We start from the raw sequence: 20,467 nt of genomic DNA on the forward strand, positions 1-20,467 counted from the left end.
GGGGGGAAGTGGGTCTAGGACCGGGGAGGGGGGCACAGTGTCAGAGTAGGGGACAGGCCATTTAGGACTGGGATGAGGAGGAATTTCTTCACTCAGAGGGTAGTGAGTCTTTGGAATTCTCTGGCCCAGAAGCTCAGTCATTGAGTAGATTCAAGGCAGAGATCAGTCGATTTCTGGGCACCAATGACATCAAGGGATATGGGAATTACACAGATTTTAATCAGTCATGATCTAGTTGAATGGTGGAGCAGGCTCAAGGGCCTGAATGGCTGGTTCCTATCTTCTTGTTGCCTTTAAGATGTTGGTGTTGAGCTGCCTTGGACCATTGTAGTTTGTGGTGTGGGTAAATCCACTGCTGTTAGGGAGAGAGTGCTAGGATTTTGATCCAGCAAAGGCAAAAGAACAGCTGATATATTTCCACGTCAGAATGGTGAGCGGCTTGGAAGGAAACTTGTTCCCGCGTCCCTGCTGCCTTTGTCTTTCTAGATGGTAGAATCAAAGATTTGGAAGGTGCTGTCAAAGGAACCTTGGCAAGTTGCTGCATTGTGTCTGCTGCCACAGTGCGCCAATGATGGAGGGAGTGAGTGTTTAAGGTTGTGGATGGGAAGCGGGCTGCTTTGTCCTGGTGATGTTGTGAAATGTTTTGAATGTTGTTAGGAGCTACACTCATCCAGGCAAGTGGAGTGCATTCTATCAAACTCCTGACTTGTGCCTTGTGGTTGGTGGACAGGCTTTGGGGAGTCAGGAGATGAGTTACTCACCACAGTATTCTCAGCCTCTGACCTGCTCTTGTAGCCACTGTGTTAATATGGCTGTTCAGTTTCTGGTCAATATTAACCCCGAGGGTGTTGATAGTGGGGGATATAGTGACAGTCAATGCCATTGAATGTCATGGGGCGATGATTAGATTCTCTCTCGTTGGAGATGGGAATTGCCTGGTGCTTCAGGGAAATTGTGTAGTTTTTCAGGAGAATGGCACGCTTCCCCCTGCCCTCCCCTCCAACCTTTTCCACTGCCTCAAATTCTTTGCCGTGTAGTTTGTGATTGGGAATGGCCTTCTCCTGCTGGTTCCAGGTGGGTAAAAATGAGTTGGGAGATTTTAATTTCCCACAAAGCCAACTAAAGCTGGGTTCAAATTGTGCTGTCGTTGTCAGTTCACTCAGTCACTGTGCTGTTGGTTGCAGGTGAGGATCCTTTGGCCGGAGATCAGAACGACCACGATATAGACTCGATAGCAGGAGTGCTGAAACTACACTTCAGAGGATTGGCCAGCCCACTTTTCCCCAAAGAGATTTTCCATGACCTGATTTCCTGTGTCAGTAAGTTGAAGCTTCCCTTCTCCGGGACGTCTGGACTTTACAGTTTGTACGTGTCTCTGGTTGCTGGGGGCTGAAAGGATTGAGAAGTAATTGGGCTGAAAGGATTGATGAGTGAAAAGAGACGGATTGAATAGAGAATTGGAAAAGAGGTTATCAAAATGGGCAATGTTGCATTAAATGTGATTGGCTGTCGAAGGGTTAACCCCTTCATCACCTGAACCCAATATCATCCTTTATGTCCATTGGTGTTAGTATCTTAGTGACTGATGGATTGACATCCCCACTCCAGTCTCAGATGGGCTTTCAGAGGAAGGGGCTGTGTCAGAGTTGGGGCTCTCCCAGGGGGCTGGGAGGATCAGTGAGCGAGTACCACACTGCGTCACTGACCCTGGTGATGTGTCGCCTCTGTCACTCTGCCTGATGTCACTCTGCACTGTCTCTCCCTTTGAGGCTATGTCCTTGCTGTTTATAATGTTGCTCTGACTCCGTCCCTGAGTCACTCAGTTTTGCGATTGAGGTCACTCTGAGACTGGAGTCTGTGAACCCAGCTTTAGCCCTTTAGAGAGAGCACAGAGGAGTTTACTAGAATATTGGGGATTAGAGGCTACACTTGTATGGAGAGACAGGAGTTGCTTTCTCTTTGATGCAGAAGATTAGGAGGTGATTTAATGGAGGTGTTTGAAATTGTGATAAAATTAATAAAACCAAAAGCATAAAAAATGGGTGTGAGCCCTTCAGCCCACTCATCCTGAACCTCATCTCCACTTTCCTGCATTTGCCCCATGAGCCCGGATTCTCTGGGTGGGATCTTATGGCCTCGCTTCTCCCAAAAACATAAAAACCCGTTCAAGATCAATGGACCTTTCCGTGTTCAGCCCCTCGTCCATTCCGATTCCCATGGCGGGCGGGACAGCAAAATTCTGACCTCTATATCCAAAAATCTGTCTGTCTCAGTGTTGGCTGAACTCACTGACAGAGCATCGGCAATCCTCAGGGATGGAGAACTTCAAACATCCAAAATCCTCTGAGTGAAGAATTCCCCCCCATCTGTGTCCTAAGATTACAGACCCCTGAGCTTTAGATTCTACAGCGAAAGGGAAACAGTTTCTCGGTATCTACCCTGACACACACACTCTCTCTCACTCTCTCACTCACTCACACACATTCTCACACACTCCAGAGTACTGGCTCACTGTACCCAATCGCCTTTATTCCCACTGGCCAAAGGATCAGTAAACAGAGGAGGCAAACTCAACATAATTGATACAGGAGCGAGACTGGAGATGGGAGGAACCGGTTTTCTGTAACGAGTCCCTGTGATCAGGAAGGTGCTGCCTGAGAGGGCGACGGAAGCAGATTCAACAGGAACTTTCAGAAGGAAATTGAAGATCTATTTGTTGGGGAAAGAGGAGACAGGGAGGAACTAAACAGATATCTGGGCTAGGCAGGATGGGCTGAAGGGCCTCCTCCTGTGCTGTATAATGATACAGTATTACAGAGGGTCTGGAACTCCCATTTCACACAATTACCTGGTGTTTTAGCTGCTGGTTCTGAGGACATTGATGAACTGTAACAGCGAGGCACTCTGGAAATCAGGAAAGGTGAGATTGAGTGAGCTGGAGAGGGAATTTCCCCGTCTTTGAAGCTTAAAAAAAAGTACGAGGCAAACAGCTGGAGAGAGCCGGGTCTGTCTCCTCAATCAGTGCGGAGGGGAGCAGGGAATCTCCCAGTGACAGGACTCGATCGCTGAGTGAGAACTGAAGCCAGCTGGTAACAGCGGGGGGTGGGGCTGTGTGTGTGTGTCTGTGTGTGTGTCTGTGTGTGTGTCTGTGTGCGTGTCTGTGTGTGTGTGTGTGTCTGTGTGTGTGTGTCTGTGTGTGTATCGGGAACGCAGGGCAGTGACCCCACTCACTGGGGTTCACGATAAATCCCTGAACTGGGAACTCTGTTCAGTACAGCCCATTGTCTCAGTAATAGTGAAGTTAGGAGGCTAATTGACCCGTACACACATACCACAGGCAGCCTGGACTGGAGTTACACTCAGGAATTTTCTGTAAATTTCATCATGAGACTTTAAAGGGCCCCCAGCTTCGTTTCATTATCATCTGTCATTAGATCTCTACTTACCTTTCCTCCTCCTTCAGCGCTCCCAGTTTTTCATGCCCCCCTCTCTCTCTCTCTGTCTCTCTTTCCCCCCACTCTCCTTCCCCTTTCCCCTCTTGCTCCTACTGTGTCCATTTATTTCCTCTGTCTCTCATTCTCCTTTATCCCTTTCACTTCACTTCCTCTTTGATCCCCCATTTCTCTCATTCACTCTATCACACACCCTACCCACACTCTGTCTCTCTCTCTCTCTCTCTCTTTCTACCCCCTCAAATTTGTCTTAATCCATCTCCCCCCACCCCCCCCATGTGCGCTCTCTCTCTCTCACACACACACACTCTCTCTCTGTCTGTGTGTCTCTCTCTCTGTCTCTCTCCCTCTCTGTCTCTCTCTCACACACACACACTCTCTCATTATCATTTTCAGTCTGTGCTTGTCTTGCTCTTGAAACCGTTTGTTGACCATTGAGACTAATTGATTCTTTAGGATTGAGTTTAATGAAAGAAGGTCTATTTTGTTCTGTGTGGGTTTAATTCCAACTCCAAGACAGTGACTGCATTGTTCAGGCATTTTGATGACTATCAAAGGGTTTTTGAAGTAGCAGCAGGGTCAAAGGCTGTTCTTAATGAGTCCAAGTTTATCTCTAACCCAGACCCCGTTCCAGCAGCAGGCAGAGCTGGCCCAGTGCAGTAACGCAGCTCCACTGCCGCTGCAGGCAGAGCTGGCCCAGAGCAGTAACGCAGCTCCACTGCCGCTGCAGGCAGACCTGGCCCAGCGCAGTAACGCAGCTCCACTGCCGCTGCAGGCAGAGCTGGTCCAGAGCAGTAACGCAGCTCCGCTGCCGCTGCAGGCAGAGCTGGCCCAGTGCAGTAACGCAGCTCCGCTGCCGCTGCGGGCAGAGCTGGCCCAGCGCAGTAAAGCAGCTCCACTGCCGCTGCAGGCAGAGCTGGCCCAGAGCAGTAACGCAGCTCCACTGCCGCTGCAGGCAGAGCTGGCCCAGAGCAGTAACGCAGCTCCACTGCCACTGCAGGCAGAGCTGGTCCAGAGCAGTAACGCAGCTCCACTGCCGCTGCAGGCAGATCTGGCCCAGAGCAGTAACGCAGCTCCACTGCCGCTGCAGGCAGAGCTGGCCCAGAGCAGTAATGTAACCTGATGAGAGCTGGAGCACGGAATCTGTAGCAGCTGGGATTTAATTTCAGTTCCCTCCGTGAGAGAGGTCGTCACTCACTCGGAGCTCCAGGGTCAGCACCACCCCACCTCCTCCCCCCACCCCCGCCTTACACACCAGGCTTGCACAAGTTATTCTACCAGCAATTCTGCACCCCCCCTGCCCAAAACACTCCACCCCCACCTCCGCAACCTCTGCTCCCTTCCCCCTCCCCCACTCCCGCCCACCGAACCCACTTCATTGACTGTGTCTCTGAGATTCATTGAACCCCAGACTGCAGAAGGAAACCGTTCGGCCCATCGAGGTGGCACTAACTCTCTGTCAGAGCATCCCACTCAACCCCCACCCGCAAAATATCTTTAACCGGCGCATCTTGGGACACTAAGGGACAATTTATCATGGCCAGCCTGCACATCTTTGGACCATAGGAATAAACCAGAGCACCTGGAGGAAACCCACGCAGACACGGGGGGAATGTGCAGACTCCATACAGACAGTGACCCAAGGCTGGGTTAGGAAGCTCAGGATCACAGAGGGAGGAACCGAGGCCCAGGCCACAGAGTTTGGAGATGTGTTTCGTGGGAATAATGGTGTTGAAGGCTGAGTTATAGTCAATAAATAGGAGACTGACACAAGTGTCTTTGTTATCTAGGTGTTCCGCAGTTGAGTGTCAGGCTGTTGAAATGAGGGACTGTCCCTAAACCTTGTCCTGTGTATAGATTTCAGAAAGGCTACACCACTGAGTGTGAGCACAGTGCAGGCTGACACTCCAGAGTAGCATCACAGGAGCACTGTGCAGTCAGAGGGTCAGTGCTGAGGGAGTGCCGCACTGTCAGAGGGTCAGTACTGAGGGAGTGCCGCACTGTCAGAGGGTCAGCGCTGAGAGAGTGCCGCACTGTCAGACGGTCAGTACTGAGGGAGTGCCGCACTGTCAGAGGGTCAGTACTGAGGGAGTGCTGCACTGTCAGAGGGTCAGTACTGAGGGAGTGCCGCACTGTCAGACGGTCAGTACTGAGGGAGTGCCACACTGTCAGAGGGTCAGTACTGAGGGAGTGCCGCACTGTCAGAGGGTCAGTACTGAGGGAGTGCTGCACTGTCAGAGGGTCAGTACTGAGGGAGTGCCGCACTGTCAGAGGGTCAGTACTGAGGGAGTGCCGCACTGTCAGAGGGTCAGTGCTGAGGGAGTACCGCACTGTCAGAGGGTCCTTGGTGTGTGAGGCAGTGGTGTTAACCACTGGATTTCCATTCTGAAATTACTCACTCTGTATGCACGCGCTGCACAGCGAGGCCTCAAAATTCTGGTGTCTTCTCTCCCCAGTTCTTTGATCACTCACACCGGTACACAGCCTCATCGACTGGAAGTTTAATCCTTTCCACCTGGTCTCCATTTGCCAGCCTCTCTGTTTTGGGGCAGTTCAACTCTTCACTGTTGACTTAGTGAGGAAGAGAAGCCAATGGCTCAGAATTCCTAATCACAACTGACGACCAACGTGGTGATGTGTGTCTGTGTCTGTGTCTGTGTCTGTGTGTGTGTCTGTGTCTGTGTGTGTGTGTGTGTGTGTGTGTGTCTGTGTGTGTCTGTGTGTGTGTGTGTGTGTCTGTGTGTGTGTCTGTGTCTGTGTGTGTGTCTGTGTCTGTGTGTGTGTGTGTGTGTGTGTGTGGGGTGAGTGTCCTGGTGGATTCCATGTGCCGAAATCCTGTCTGGCCTCTGGCATGAAGGATGTTTCTTGGACGAGGTATCCAGTCCTCATCGAGTCTTTTCTCCAATGTGAGTCGGTGTTAGAGAGAAGGGAGGCTGGAAGGCGGGAGATTGTGTTGCCATCGGCCACCTTGTGCTCTGACAGGTGGAAGCTCCAAGTTCAGTGACATGTTTTGTTCTCACTTCCTGCAGCGATTGAAAACCTGGCTGATCGAGCTCTTCAAATCCGGAAAGTTCTCCTGAGCCTGCCGAAGCCCACCATCATCATGATGCGTTACCTATTCGCATTCCTCAGTCAGTGAGTATCAACGGCAGCCCCGGGGCGGTGGGGGGACAGGCCTCCTGTGTGTGTGTGTGTGTGTGTTGTCTCTGACCTGCCTTCCCCGCCTGTCTTGTTGCTGGAAGCCCCGTGTGAGGACGGCCTCCCTCCTCTGATAGTGAGGGGGAAGATTCAGTTTGGAATCTTGCTGACCCTGTTGGCTGCAAGTTCTTCACAATTTTGATTTGGTTTATTATTATCACATGTATTGGTATACAATTAAAAGTATTGTTTCCTGCGTGCTATACAGACAAAGCATACTGCTCATAGAGCAGGAAAGGAGAGGGTGCAGAAAATAGTGTTACAGTCATAGCTAAGGTGTAGAGAAAGGTCAACTTAATGCGAAGGAAGTCCTTTCAAAAGTCTGATGGCAGCAGGGAAGAAGCTATTCTTGTATCAGTTGGTGTGCGATCTCAGACTTTTGTATCTTTTTCCCAATGGATGGAGTTGGAAGAGAGAATGTCCGGGGTGCGTGGGGTCCTTAATTATGCTGGCAGTTTTGCCAAGCGTAGACAGAGTCAATGGCTGGGAGGCTGTTTTGAGTGATGGATTGGGCTTCACTCACGATTGTTTGTAGTTCCTTGTGCTCTTGGGCATAATAGGGGGCTGAGGACACAGCCTTGTGGGGCATCGGTGTTGAGGATGATCGTAGAGGAGGTGTTGCCTATCCTTACTGATTGTGGTCTGTGAGTTAGGAAGTTTAGGATCCAGTCGCAGAGGGAGGAACCGAGGCCCAGGCCACAGAGTTTGGAGATGTGTTTCGTGGGAATAATGGTGTTGAAGGCTGAGTTATAGTCAATAAATAGGAGACTGACACAAGTGTCTTTGTTATCTAGGTGTTCCGCAGTTGAGTGTCAGGCTGTTGAAGTGAGGGACTGTCCCTAAACCTTGTCCTGTGTATAGATTTCAGAAAGGCTACACCACTGAGTGTGAGCACAGTGCAGGCTGACACTCCAGAGTAGCATCACGGGAGCACTGTGCAGTCAGAGGGTCAGTGCTGAGGGAGTGCCGCACTGTCAGAGGGTCAGTGCTGAGGGAGTGCCGCACTGTCAGAGGGTCAGTGCTGAGGGAGTGTTTCACAGTTGGAGATGCTGTCTTCCAGCCCCTTTGAGACCCTGACTGATTGTTTAAGTGAATGTAAGCGATCCTGTAGGATGGTGTCGAAGAGTAGGGAAACTCTCCCTGGCTTTGTGGCCAGAATTTATCCCTTAGTCAACATCACAAAAAGCAGGTGCTGTTGTCATTTTCACGTTGCTTTTGGTGGGATCTTGCTGTGTATAAGTTTGTTGCCACGTTTCTGACCTTTCAGCATGGACTACACGGTGGGATTCTCCAATCGCGCACGCTCCAAGACCGGAGATTCCCTCGGGAGCTCGTTCGCTCTTTGGTCTGCCGGATTTTTTGTTTTGCTACAATTCCCACTGTGGGTGAGACGGGAGGATTTTGGCTGATATTTAATTGGCTGTAAAGCACTTTGGACGCAGTGCGATTATAAAAGACAATGTAAATACCAGTTGTCGTCTTATTGGTTTCCCAGGTGCAGATAATAAACGTTTAGTTGGAAAGAAAGCCTCAACTTTCAGCCAAGTTATCACAGGCCAGAAATTCCTTTCCTAGTTGATTTTATTGATGGATTGGCCTCGTTTGAAGAAAGAATGAATATTTTCTGTGTTTTTCTTTCTGTGAAGCTTGTCCCAGTTCAGTGAGGAAAACATGATGGATCCGTACAACTTGGCCATCTGCTTTGGACCCACCCTGATGTCAGTTCCGGAAGGTCATGACCAGGTCTCCTGTCAGGCCCATGTCAATGAACTGATCAAATCCATCATCCTCCATCATGACAGCATCTTCCCGGGACAGAAGGAGTTGGAGGGTCCTGTGTACGACAAGGGGATGGCGGCAGAGGATTACTGGTGAGTTCCTGCCCTACTCGTGCCCCCAGAGAATTGAAAATCCCCTGAGCTGGGTTACTCGCTGAGTGTGGGAACTGAACAGTACGAGAACAGGAAGATCCCAGGCTGCGCTGAGCACTCGTTCTGGGGACTGTAGTTGGCCTCAGTGCTGGAGTGGGGGTGGGGTGGAAATTGGCCCTGTTTCCTGCTGCTGATCACTTGGGGAAAGAGTAAGTGTATGAACCTTAGATAACGCAAAGGCCCTGGTTTTAACCTGTTGCCCAGTGGGAATAGTGTGGGAGAGGGATTCTGTCCTGCCCAGTCCAGCGCACTGTCTTCTTGAATGTTTGTTTTTTAACCACCTCAATTTGGGCCATCACTGAGGCTGCCACACCGTGTCCTAGTTAACTTTGGGACTCGTACTTGAGTCACGCTGCTGTGATGTAGAATGAACTCGACATTGCCCACGCCATCAGTTGCCTGGCAACAGATCTGGGGCAGGAGATGTTGACTGGCCAAAGCAAGTTTTAAATATCTGCTCCTTCCAGCACTGCTTGTGGGTCAGGAATCACAGAAGCAAGATTCTACCCCCTCCCCCAAGATCTCCCCCACAACCACTATCACCCCCCCCATCCAACCAATTCCCACTCCCTCCCCCTGCTGAGTGCTCTGGCCCGGCCTATCTGGGAAGCCTGATCCCTGTTTTGGGACAACCTCCACAACTCTTGTCCCTGATGCTTAGTTTCCACTCTCTCTCTCTGCCAGGGTACATGTTAGGTGAGAGTTGGAAAATAATTACCTGGGGTCAATGTAACCTCCACATCTCCAACCTCACTGAATTCCTCACCTGTTAAAGGACTCTCCCTCACCGCCCACCTGGGTCCACACTCACCCCACACCCACCGAAACTCTGAGACATAAGAACTAGGAGCAGGAGTCGGCCATCTGTCCCCTCGAGCCTGCTCCGCCATTCAATAAGATCATGGCTGATCTTTTCATGGACTCAGCTCCACTTACCCGCCCGCTCACCATAACCCTTAATTCCTTCACTGTTCAAAAATCTATCTATCCTTGCCTTAAAAACATTCAATGAGGGAGCCTCAACTGGGCAGGGAATTCCACAGATTCACAACCCTTTGTGTGAAGAAGTTCCTCCTCAACTCACTCCAAATCTGCTCCCCCTTATTTTGAGGTTATTCCCCCTAATTCTGATTTTATCTGCCAGTGGAAACAACCTCCCTTCTCCATTCCCTTCATAATTTTATATGTTTCTATAAGATCCCCCCCACCCCCTTCGCCCTCATTCTTCTGAATTCCAATGAGAATAGCCCCAGCCTACTAAGTCTCCCCCCATAAGCCAACCCTCTTAATTCTGGAATCAATTGAGTGAATCTCCTCTGTACCCCCTCCAATGCCGGTGTATCCAGACACCCACACAGCTACCCCCCAACACATCTGATCCCCGCCCCCTTCACACTCTCACATACAGGCATCCACACACACCACCCCCCACCCCCACACAAATGCAGACACCTCGCGTGCACACGTACATGATTTCTGGTTAATTCTGAAGGCTCTTTATGTTTCAGTGACAGCCCTCACGGGGACCCAGCCTCTGTGGAAGATGTTGTGCAGGATGTTGGAATTGAGCCTCACACCAGTGAAGATGGTACGTTGCCCTTTTTAAACGTGAATTGGCAGTGGGGGGGGTGTGCTGGGAGAGGTAGGAGAGGGTCCTGGGGGGGGATCGGGGGAAAGCTGAGATCTGGGTAGTCGGCAGCAAGCTGTTGTAGAGAGAGATGAATATTGAATCCTGAGTGAGTTTACCCTGCCTGACACCGGTTACACCAGGAAAAGCCCTGGTAACCAACCTCACACAGTGCGAGCATGCAAAGAATTTCAGACTATCGACCCAGGGACAGTGAAGAGGGAGATGATGGATAGCCCCACAGGGACTGTGTGTAAGTTGAAGGTGAGAGGGTCCCATGACGCCTGCTGCTTTCCTGCCTCTTGTAGCAATGTACATCACCAGGAGGACACAGTGAGAAGCCTCACACAACACCAGGTCCCTCACCTGATGTTCTGAGATTACTTACTGCACCCACCCCTATCCAGTGCCAGATTCTCCGTGCCACCACTGGAAGGGCAAAGGCAACAAGTGCTCCCAGAGTCTCACACACCAGCAAAACTCAAATATTATCAGTGCTTCTCCATCAGTGAGTTAAACCCCTCCCTAACAGCACTGTGGGTGTACCTCCAGCACACAGATCGCAGCACACCTTCTGAAAAGGACATTAAAGCTAAACACTCAGCTCATCATTCTGCTCACATCCCGAAAACAGATTAAAAAACTGTGAAGTGAGTGTGGGAATTGTATCACTGTTTAAATAGTGTTGTTAGGTTAATAACCAGGCTGCATTGAAGTTCCGATTTGGCCCAAGGAGGGACAGTTTGGGTGGATTGATGCTTGATCACTGTCAGTATTGGGAGGGTGTGTTGTGTTGTGGCCAGGGGAATGGGACAGTTTTCTGTTTGCCCGTCTCACTCAGTACAACCTAACTCTGTCAATCTGTAACAACAGGCTGGTGAATAATCACAGCCGGAGGTTATTCACGTCCACATCACTGAGAGAGGATGAGATGCCGGATGGAGGGTGGAATCTCATCGGTTGTCCCTCCAAAGCTGTCCCTGTCCATCTCCATTCTCTGATTCCCCCATTAGTGAGGGAGACTTCAGTCTTTCTCCCTGTTGCGAATTGCCTTTCTAAACCCCTCTAATTCAGCTCCTGGGAGTGACGTTCTCATTCCATCTCCCCGGCTCTCCCAGAGCTGAGCTCACTCACAATGATCTCTGCAACGAAGGTGCTTTGTTGATCCGAGTTATTCTATATTATTTTGTACAGAAATTGTGAGCCCAGAATATTACCTCAAGGCAAGTGAGGGGTGGGGGGTGTGTGTTTGCTGGGTGTTTACAGGGGGAGTTCCCGTGTTGTGTTGGGGTTTACAGTGGGGTGTTGGTGTTTACAGTGGGGTGGGGGGGGGGGGGGGTGCAGGGTGTCCCTGGATGTGTGGTGTTTACACTGTGGGGTGGGGGGTGTCCCTGGGTGTGTTGGTGTTTACAACGGGGGAGGGGGGGTGTCCCTGGGTGTGTTGGTGTTTACAGTGGGGGAGGGGGGGGGGCGTCCCTGGGTGTGTTGGTGTTTACACTGTGTGGGGGTGGGGGGGGTGTCGCTAGGTGTTTGTGAGGATTCGTTGCCATGGTGAGATTGCAGACCATTAATTGAATCATTTCTGCAGGATATTCAGCTGTGTTAGCCATCACAGGCAGCCATCTCTCTGCTGCTGACCTGTTCCTCTCCCATCCTGAGGCTGTTATTAGGCGGGGCCCTGCATTGCTGTCCCCAAAAGAGAGCCACTGTGACCAATGACCACTCTCCCTCCTTTCTGATCCCTTTCTATCTGTTGTACATCTGATCATTTGTACCTGCGTTACAGCTTTGCTGCTCCCTGTCTCTGTTCTACAGGGGGTGCATAGGTAGACTCTAGATTTTGGGAGAGGAAGGACTGTCACCCAGTTGCTGACCAGAGTAAATGCTGCAGCATAAACAGGGTAACAGAGACACTGTGTGAATGTCGAAGCTCCATAATATTTACTCTGCTTTCCCTCTCCCGAGCGCTGGCTGCTTTGGAACTGAAAATACAAACTGCGTTCCATTGATAAACGTAAATAAACTGCAGCTCCTGGCAGCAGAGAGGGAGTTAGTCAGATTCCCAACCTCTGTTTATTTACATAGCTGCTGTACCTGGTGCTGATAAAGAATCTCCTTATTCTGCGCAGGAAATTAATGTGGGATTTATCCACATTTCCCACTGTCCACTGACCCATCCTGAAACAACACATAACTCGGTTAAAGCTGGTATCAGAGGTTTTTTTTTAATATGGGACGTGGGTATCACTGACTGGCCAGTATTTATTGCCCATCCCTAGTTGCCCTTGGAGGGCAGTTGAGAATCAACCACATTGCTGTGGCTCTGGAGTCACGTGTAGGTCAGGCTGAGTAAGGATGGCAGATTTCCTTCCCTAAAGGGCAAAAGTGAACCAGATGGGTTTTTCCGACAATTGTTTCATGGTCATCAGTAGCTTCCTAATTCCATATTTTTTTTATTGGATTCAAATTCCACCATCTGCTGTGACAGGATTCGAACCCAGATCTCCAGAACATTAGTTGAGTTTCTGGATTAATAGTCCAGCGATAATGCCACTTGGCCATCACCTCCCCTTCTTAGACAAGTGGAGACCATTTGGCCCTATGTGACTTTGCTTGAAATCCGGAAATTGTGGATATTAAGGTGGAGGATGTGTTAGAACTTTTGAATTTTAACAAGATAGATAAGTCGCCAGGACCAGATGGGATGTACCCCAGGATACTGTGGGAGGTGAGGGAAGTGATTGCAGAGCCCCTGGCGATGATCTTTGCGTCGTCAGTGGAGACAGGAGAGGTTCCGGAAGATTGGAGGATTGCGGATGTAGTTCCTATTTTCAAGAAAGGGAACAGAGATAGCCCGGGAAATTACCGACCGGTGAGTCTGACCTCAGTGGTTGGTAAGCTGATGGAGAGGCTTCTGAGGGACGAGATTTACGAGCATTTGGAGAGGTTTGACATGATCAGGAATAGTCAGCATGGTTTTGTCAAGGGCAGGTCGTGCCTTACGAGCCTGGTTGAGTTCTTTGATAATGTGACTGAACACTTTGACGAAGGAAGTGCCGTGGACATAGTGTACATGGACTTCAGCAAGGCGTTTGATAAGGTCCCCCATGCAAGACTTCTTGAGAAGGTGAGAGGGCATGGGATCCAAGGGCCTTTGGCCTTGTGGATCCAGAACTGGCTTGCCTGCAGAAGGCAGAGAGTAGTTGTGGATGGGTCTTTTTCTGAATGGAGGTCAGTCACCAGTGGAGTGCCCCAGGGATCTGTTCTAGGACCCTTGCTGTTTGTCATTTTCATAAATGACCTGGATGAGGAAGTGGAGGGATGGGTTAGTAAGTTCGCTGATGACACGAAGGTCGGTGGTGTTGTGGATGGTCTGGAAGGATGTCAAAAGTTGCAGCAGGACATAAATAGGATGCAGGACTGGGCGGAGAAGTGGCAGATGGACTTCAGCGCGGATAAATATGTAGTCGTCCATTTTGGCAGAACCAACGGGATGAACGAGTACACTATCAAGGGCAGGAGTCTTAGTAGTGTTGAAGAGCAGAAGGATCTTGGGGTCTGGGTCCACAGGACTCTTAAATCGGCCTCGCAGGTGGAGGAGGTGGTCAAGAAGACGTATGGCGTACTGGCCTTCATTAATCGAGGGATTGAGTTTAGGAGTCGGGAGGTAATGCTGCAACTTTATAAGACCCTTGTCAGGCCTCATTTGGAGTACTGTGCACAGTTCTGGTCGCCTCACTATAGGAAAGAAGTAGAAGCTATTGAAAGGGTACAGAGGAGATTTACAAGGATGTTGCCTGGACTGGGAGGCATGCCTTATGAAGTTAGGTTGAGGGAGCTGGGACTCTTTTCCCTGGAGAGACGAAGGTTGAGAGGCGACCTGATAGAAGTTTATAAAATGTTGAGAGGAATAGATAGGGTGGATTCTCAGAGGCTATTTCCCCGGGTTGAAATGGTCACTACGAGAGGACACAGATTTAAGGTGCGGGGAGGGAAGTACAGAAGTGATGTTAGTGGTAAGTTTTTCACTCAGAGGGTGGTGAGTGAATGGAATCGGCTGCCGTCAGTGGTGGTGGAGGCGAACTCGCTGGGGTCTTTTAAAAGACTTCTGGATGAGTATATGGGGTTTAATGGGATTGGGGGTTATAGATAGGTCTATAGATTGGTAGGTGTTGATGTGATCGACGCAACTCGTGGGCCGAAGGGCCTGTTTATGCTGTAGTGTTCTATGTTCTATGTTCTCTCACCCTCCCGATCGCAGAGATTCTCAAACTGGGAGGTGGGAAGTGAAGAGGTTATTGGGATTTTGGGGAATGCTGGATGGTGGCAGGGAGGACGCCAGAGGGAGGGTGGGGAACAGGTCCAGATTGTCAACAAAGCCATGGTGGGCAAATGGCCTCCCCCTGTTGATGGACATCTGATAACACATGGTCTGGAAGTTCCTCAGATCTGCTCCTAGTCTGTAGGTCACGTGCAGAGAGGCGGCACATAGTCTGAGGGGCTTTCCCAGTTTGTGAACTTTAATATTCAAGCTGAGTTTCATCTTAGGAAACATCGAAACATGAAAAATAGATGCAGAAGTAGGCCATTTGGCCCTTTGGGCCTGCTCCACCATTCAATATGACCATGTTGATCATGCACTTCCGGTATCCCACTTCCGCTTTGTCTCCATACCCCTTGATCCCTTTAGCCAAAAGGGCCACATCCAGCTCCCTCTTGAACATACCTAACAAACTGGTCCCACCAGCTTTCTGTGGGGGAGAATTCCACAGGTCCACAACTCTCTGAGTGAAGAAGTTCTCCCCCATCTCAGTCCTGAATGGCTTCCCCCTTGTTCCTAAACTGTGACTCCTAATTCTGCACTTCCCCAACATCAGGAACATTCATTCCGCAACTAGCCTGTCCAGTCCCCTCAGGATTTTGTTTCTATGAGGTCCCCTCTCACTCTTTTGAATTCCAGTGAGTACAAGCCCATTCGATCCAGTCTCTTCTTCACATGTCAGCCCTGCTATTCCTGTCAGTCTGGTGAACCTTCACTGGACTCCCTCAATAGCACGAATGTCCTTCCTCAGACTAGGAGACTAAAACTGCAGCCAGTACTCAAGGTGTGAGCTCACCAAGGCCCTGTATAACTGCAGTGAGACATCCTCACTCCTATTCTCAAATCCTCTCGCAATGAAGGCCAGCTGCCACTCGCTTTCCTTAAACTCAAATGTGAAAATGAGAAGAACTAAAACATGTAAATTAACTGTGTCACACCACCCCGAAAGCTCATGTTCTCTGGGAATTAGTAAAGACTGAAAGGATAGATTTTGTTGAGTAAGGCTGTTGAGGGATATACACATTTTGCAGGTATTTTGACATGCTGGCCTTCACAACAAGAGGATTTGAGTATAGGAGGAAAGATGTCTTACTGCAGTAGTGATGTGGAGATGCCAGCGTTGGACTGGGGTAAACACAGTAAGAAGTCTGACAACACCAGGTTAAAGTCCAACAGGTTTATTTGGTAGCGTGAGCTTTTGGAGTGCTGCCCCTTCATCAAGTGAGTGAAGGACAACCTTCCGAAAGTTTGTGCTACCAAATAAACCTGTCGGACTTTAACCTGGTGTGAGACTATTCACTATTGAGTATTGTGTGCAGTTTTGGCCTGAGGAAGGACTTTCAGCCGTGATTAGATTAAATAGCAGGGCAGGTTGAGGGGCTGAATGGCCTTCTCCTGTTTGTTATGTTACTGTGAACCTGACCCATTCTCTTGATCAATTTGGGAATTACAAATTCAGGTGAAGAAGGGTTAAAGTAAGTGTGTGTTTCTTACCCCTTAAATGAGAAACACATTTGACTCAACAGAGTCCACTCACACACCAAAGACATCTTTTAAAAATTGACAAAAACTAAAGGGAGAAACTTCAAACGCAGGCTGCCAGCGGGAGGCTTTATTGATGCATTAAGTGGGGATGTGTGTGCGATTCAGCCATCGACAGACACTCAGCCTTCAGTGGGACGTGGCCAAAATCCAGGAGCTGTGGCTTCAGCCTTTAACATACAGTGAAAAGTATTCTTTCTTGTGCGCTACACAGACAAAACATACCGTTCATAGAGGAAAGGAGAGAGTGCGGAATGTAGTGTTACAGTCATAGCTGGGGTGTAGAGAAAGATCAACTTAATGCACCATAGGTCGATTCAAAAATCTGATGGCAAAAGGGAAGAAGCTGTCCTTGAGTCGGTCGGTACGTGACCTCAGACTTTTGTATCTTTTTCCCGACAGAAGAAGGTGGAAGAGAGAATGTCCGGGGTGCAGGGGGGTCCTTAATTATTCTGCTGCTTTGACAAGGCAGTGGGATGTGTAGACGGAGTCAGTGGATGGGAGGTTGGTTTGTGTGATGGATTGGGCTATATTCACGACCTTTTGTAGTTCCTTGCAATCTTGGACGGAGCAGGAGCCATACCAAGCTGTGATACAACCAGAAAGAATACTTTCTGTGGTGCATCTGTAAAAATTGGTGAGAGTTATAGCTGACATGCAAATTTCCTTAGTCTCCTGAGAAAGTAGAGGCGCTGGTGAGCTTTCTTAACTATAGTGTCGGCATGGGGGGCCCAGGACAGGTTGTTGGTGATCTGGACACCTAAAAACCTGAAGTTCTTGACCATATATATAACATATAAATATGTGTGTCGGGTCTACTGACACTCCGAATTCTGACTTTGTACCTGAAAGGGGTACAAAGGAGTGGACTTAAGTTTGTAAGTAAAAGGATTCTGGTGAAGGGACACTGGCCCTAGAGGAGTTATTTCAATAAGTCTCACAACACCAGGTTAACGTCCGACAGGTTTATTTGGTAGCAAACGCCATTAGCTTTCGGAGCACTGCCCCTTCTTCGGGTGAGTGGGAATTCCAATCACAAACAGGGTATATAAAAACACAAACTCAATTTACAAGATAATGATTGGAATGCGAGTCTTTACAGGTAATCAAGTCTTAAAGGTACAGACAGTGTGACAATTTTGGGTCACTTAAAGGTACAGACAATCACATTGTACCTTTAAGACTTGATTACCTGTAAAGACTCGCATTCCAATCATTATTTTATAAATTGAGTTTGTGTCTTTATCTGCCCTGTTTGTGAACAGAACTCCCACTCACCTGACGAAGAGGCAGCGCGCTGAAAGCTAGTGGCTTTTGTAACCAAATAAACCTGTTGGACTTTAACCTGGTGCTGTTGGACTTCTTACTGTGTTTACCCCCAGTCCAATGCCGGCATCTTCGCATCACGAGTTATTTCAATCTCAGCGCTAAATTGTTTGACTTATTCTCCTGAAAATTGCCTTTGGACTCTTTAACCACGTCAAAGGTGCTCTATAAATGCAGGTTGTTGTTGCAATGGAAGAATCAGGCAGTGTTACTGTACAACTCAATCCCTGTCCCATCCCCCAGAGCCTCTTCCACATCTTGGCCCTGTCCCAGGGTGACAGGAGGAATTGAGACGGTTCAGTATCTCGGAGCCACGGGGGGGCTCCTCTGCAGCTGTCCTGTCACAAAAGCCGAGAGGCGGGGGAGGGATTCGATCCGACTGAGCGGCTTCCTTTTTGTTTTAATGAAGCCGCGGCGTTTTGGAATTATAAATTCATCCTTTGTGAAAGCTGTCGGGAATAGTTGGAATTCTTCTCTCCGTCTTTGCTGCTCTTGGCACGGAGTCTGGGGTAGGGGGAAGGGAACAGCGTGTGGGTACATGATGTGCACAAGCAGGCGTGTGCAGTGGGACTGCAAGAGTGTCTGTGACGCACTGGCTCTCTCGGATTTCTCTCGTACACTGCGCTGAGAGCCATGTGATGTTCTGACGTGCAGTACAGCAACAGGAACAAGGCTGTTTTTCATCTAGCTGACCCACTCTGAAAGAAAGGGTCACCTTCCTACAACATGGTTTGTGTCCTTTAGTTCCTCTGCTGGTGAATGAGTCACTGTAATCAGCTCTGTTCCCTTACTGATTGTCCACTCCCGTCAGTTGGCAGGCTGGAGATGTGTGTGTGTGAAAGTGTGCGTATTGACTCTGTAAGCTTTAGTTCAACAGCCGGGCCTGACCTGCCACTCCTTAACCTTCCTGCTCTCAGTAACAGGAATGTGGCTCATGTTCTCATTGGTTTAACCCAATGGGTTACTGATTCAAGTGCGTCAGCTGCTGTTGCTTCAATGGGATGGGCCGAATGGCCTGCTGCCATGTTGTAAATGACTTGAATCAGACTGTAAATGAATGTATTCATAGAGTCTCTACAGTGTGGAAGAAGGCCCCTCGGCCCATCGAGACCGCTTCGATCTTCTGACACAGCATCTTGCTCAGGCCAACCCCACCAAAGCCTCATCCCCATAACCCACCATATTTACCCCAATAATTCCCCTAACCCACACATCTTTGGGACACTAAGGGGCAATTCACCATGACCAATCCACCTAACCTGTACATCTTTGGAGTGTGAGAGGAATGGGGTAAACACAGTAAGAAGTCTGACAACACCAAGTTTAAGGATCTCCAAGAAGATTGCGCATATCGACACCGACATCAAGTTTTTACAGAGAGGCAAAAAAGCAGACAAGATACCGAAAGGACTTCACATCACGAACCCACTCAGATCAACCTGTAACCTAACGCTGAGTTTAAACCTGGTGTTGTCAGACTTCTTACTGTGTGAGAGGAAACCAGAGCACCCAGAGGAAACCCACGCAGACACAGGGAGAACATGCAGACTCCACACAGACAGTGACCAAGGCTGGAATTGAACCTGGGTCAGTGCCGCTGTGAGGCAGCAGTGCTAACCACTGTGTCATTGTGCTGTCCTGCCCCATCTTTATGTCAATGTAATGTGGGGGCCTGTTTAAATCAGGTAGCCAGCCTTATCTTTCCAGTTTCCCATCAGGAGAGATGAGTTTAAATTACCCCCCAATATTTATAACTGAACATTTATATAAAAAACACAGTTCTCATTAAATATTTCTATTTTGTTCTGTTTCGTGGAGACTTAGTGAATTTAGTTTTCCATTGCTGTGTATGAGACAAAGTCCCAGTTACAGTGGGCAGTGGTTACATTCACTCAGTGAATGCGGTGCGTCACTGCTCAGTCTGAGCTTGTGGATAACAAACTGGGACAGGGGCTGAGCTGCTGACGGGACAGAGAAGCAAGTGTTCAATCGTTAACTTAGCCGCTCCATCCAAAGAGACTTACAATATTCTAACAGGACTAGACAGGGTAGATACAGGGAGATGTTCCCAACGGTGAACCAGGGGTCACAGTCTGAGGATTCAGGGTAGACCATTTAGGGTGGAGGTGAGGAGACGTTTCTTCACCCAAAGAGTGGTGAGCCTGTGGAATTCATTACCACAGGAAGTCGTTGATGGCAAAACATTTAATGTATTCAAGAGGCAGCTGGATATAGAACTTGAGGTGAATGGGATCAAAGGTTATGGGAGAAAGCAGGATTAGGCTATTGAGTTGGATGAACAGCCGTGATTGATGAATGGCAGGGCAGGTTCGAAGGGCTGAATGGCCTCCTTCTGCTCCTATCTTCTCTGTTTCTATCATGCATTAGTGTTAGGGATGTAAAGACCAACCTCGAGCCCTTGTTCTCGACAGGGGAGGAGCCAGTCAGTGTCTCCATTCCCCTCTTCACCATCCCTGGCCTCCTGCTTATTGAAAGGAGATGCCAGGTGAAAATCAAATTCATTTTGATTTTTATATCAGATGCGCCTCGGGTTCTCCAGAAACAAGCACTTGTGTTCATATCGCACCTTTCATGATCTTAGGGTGTCCCAGAACCAGTGAAATACTTTGAAGGTATAGTCACTCCTAATGTGGAAAATGTTTGGTTTAATTTGATTTATTATTGCCACAATTACTGGGACTCGGTGAGAAGTATTGTTTCTTGCACACCATACAGTAAAGCATACTGTTCATTGAGTACATAGGGGAGAAGGAGAGGGTGTAGCCACAGCAAGATCCCATGAACAGCAATGTGATAAATCCCCAGATCTCCAGCCTGCTAACAGATGGGTTGGTTATCGTAACTCAGTCACTGGGGGAGTAAATCCTGAGGACACCTGTGTTTCAGTGCTGTGGGTTGATGAATGGATATTGACTTGGGATAAAGGTCTTTGTGTCAGACAGGAAGATGTTTGCTGCATCCCCACAGAGGGGAGAGATTGGCAGGAAATCCATCTTACTGGGGGCAGGGTTTGAGCTGGCCATTTCCCGCTCTGTCAGCCCTGAGCTAC

At 49.1% G+C, this 20,467-nt stretch overlaps 1 protein-coding gene across 1 annotated transcript in view; it reads left to right on the plus strand.

The window, feature by feature from the left end:
* The window catches only part of srgap2 (SLIT-ROBO Rho GTPase activating protein 2), a 182,716-nt gene that overhangs the window by 150,908 nt on the left and 11,341 nt on the right, over positions 1–20,467 (plus strand). The window contains exons 16-19 of the mRNA XM_080209671.1: positions 1,185–1,319; positions 6,482–6,587; positions 8,297–8,521; positions 10,090–10,169. Coding sequence (XP_080065797.1) covers positions 1,185–1,319; positions 6,482–6,587; positions 8,297–8,521; positions 10,090–10,169 — 546 coding nt within the window. The remainder of the gene's footprint in view (positions 1–1,184; positions 1,320–6,481; positions 6,588–8,296; positions 8,522–10,089; positions 10,170–20,467) is intronic.

Source organism: Carcharhinus amblyrhynchos, chromosome 22 (genome assembly GCF_965287045.1).
Source record: "Carcharhinus amblyrhynchos chromosome 22, sCarAmb.v2.hapA, whole genome shotgun sequence".
Taxonomy (NCBI): Eukaryota; Metazoa; Chordata; class Chondrichthyes; order Carcharhiniformes; family Carcharhinidae; genus Carcharhinus; species Carcharhinus amblyrhynchos.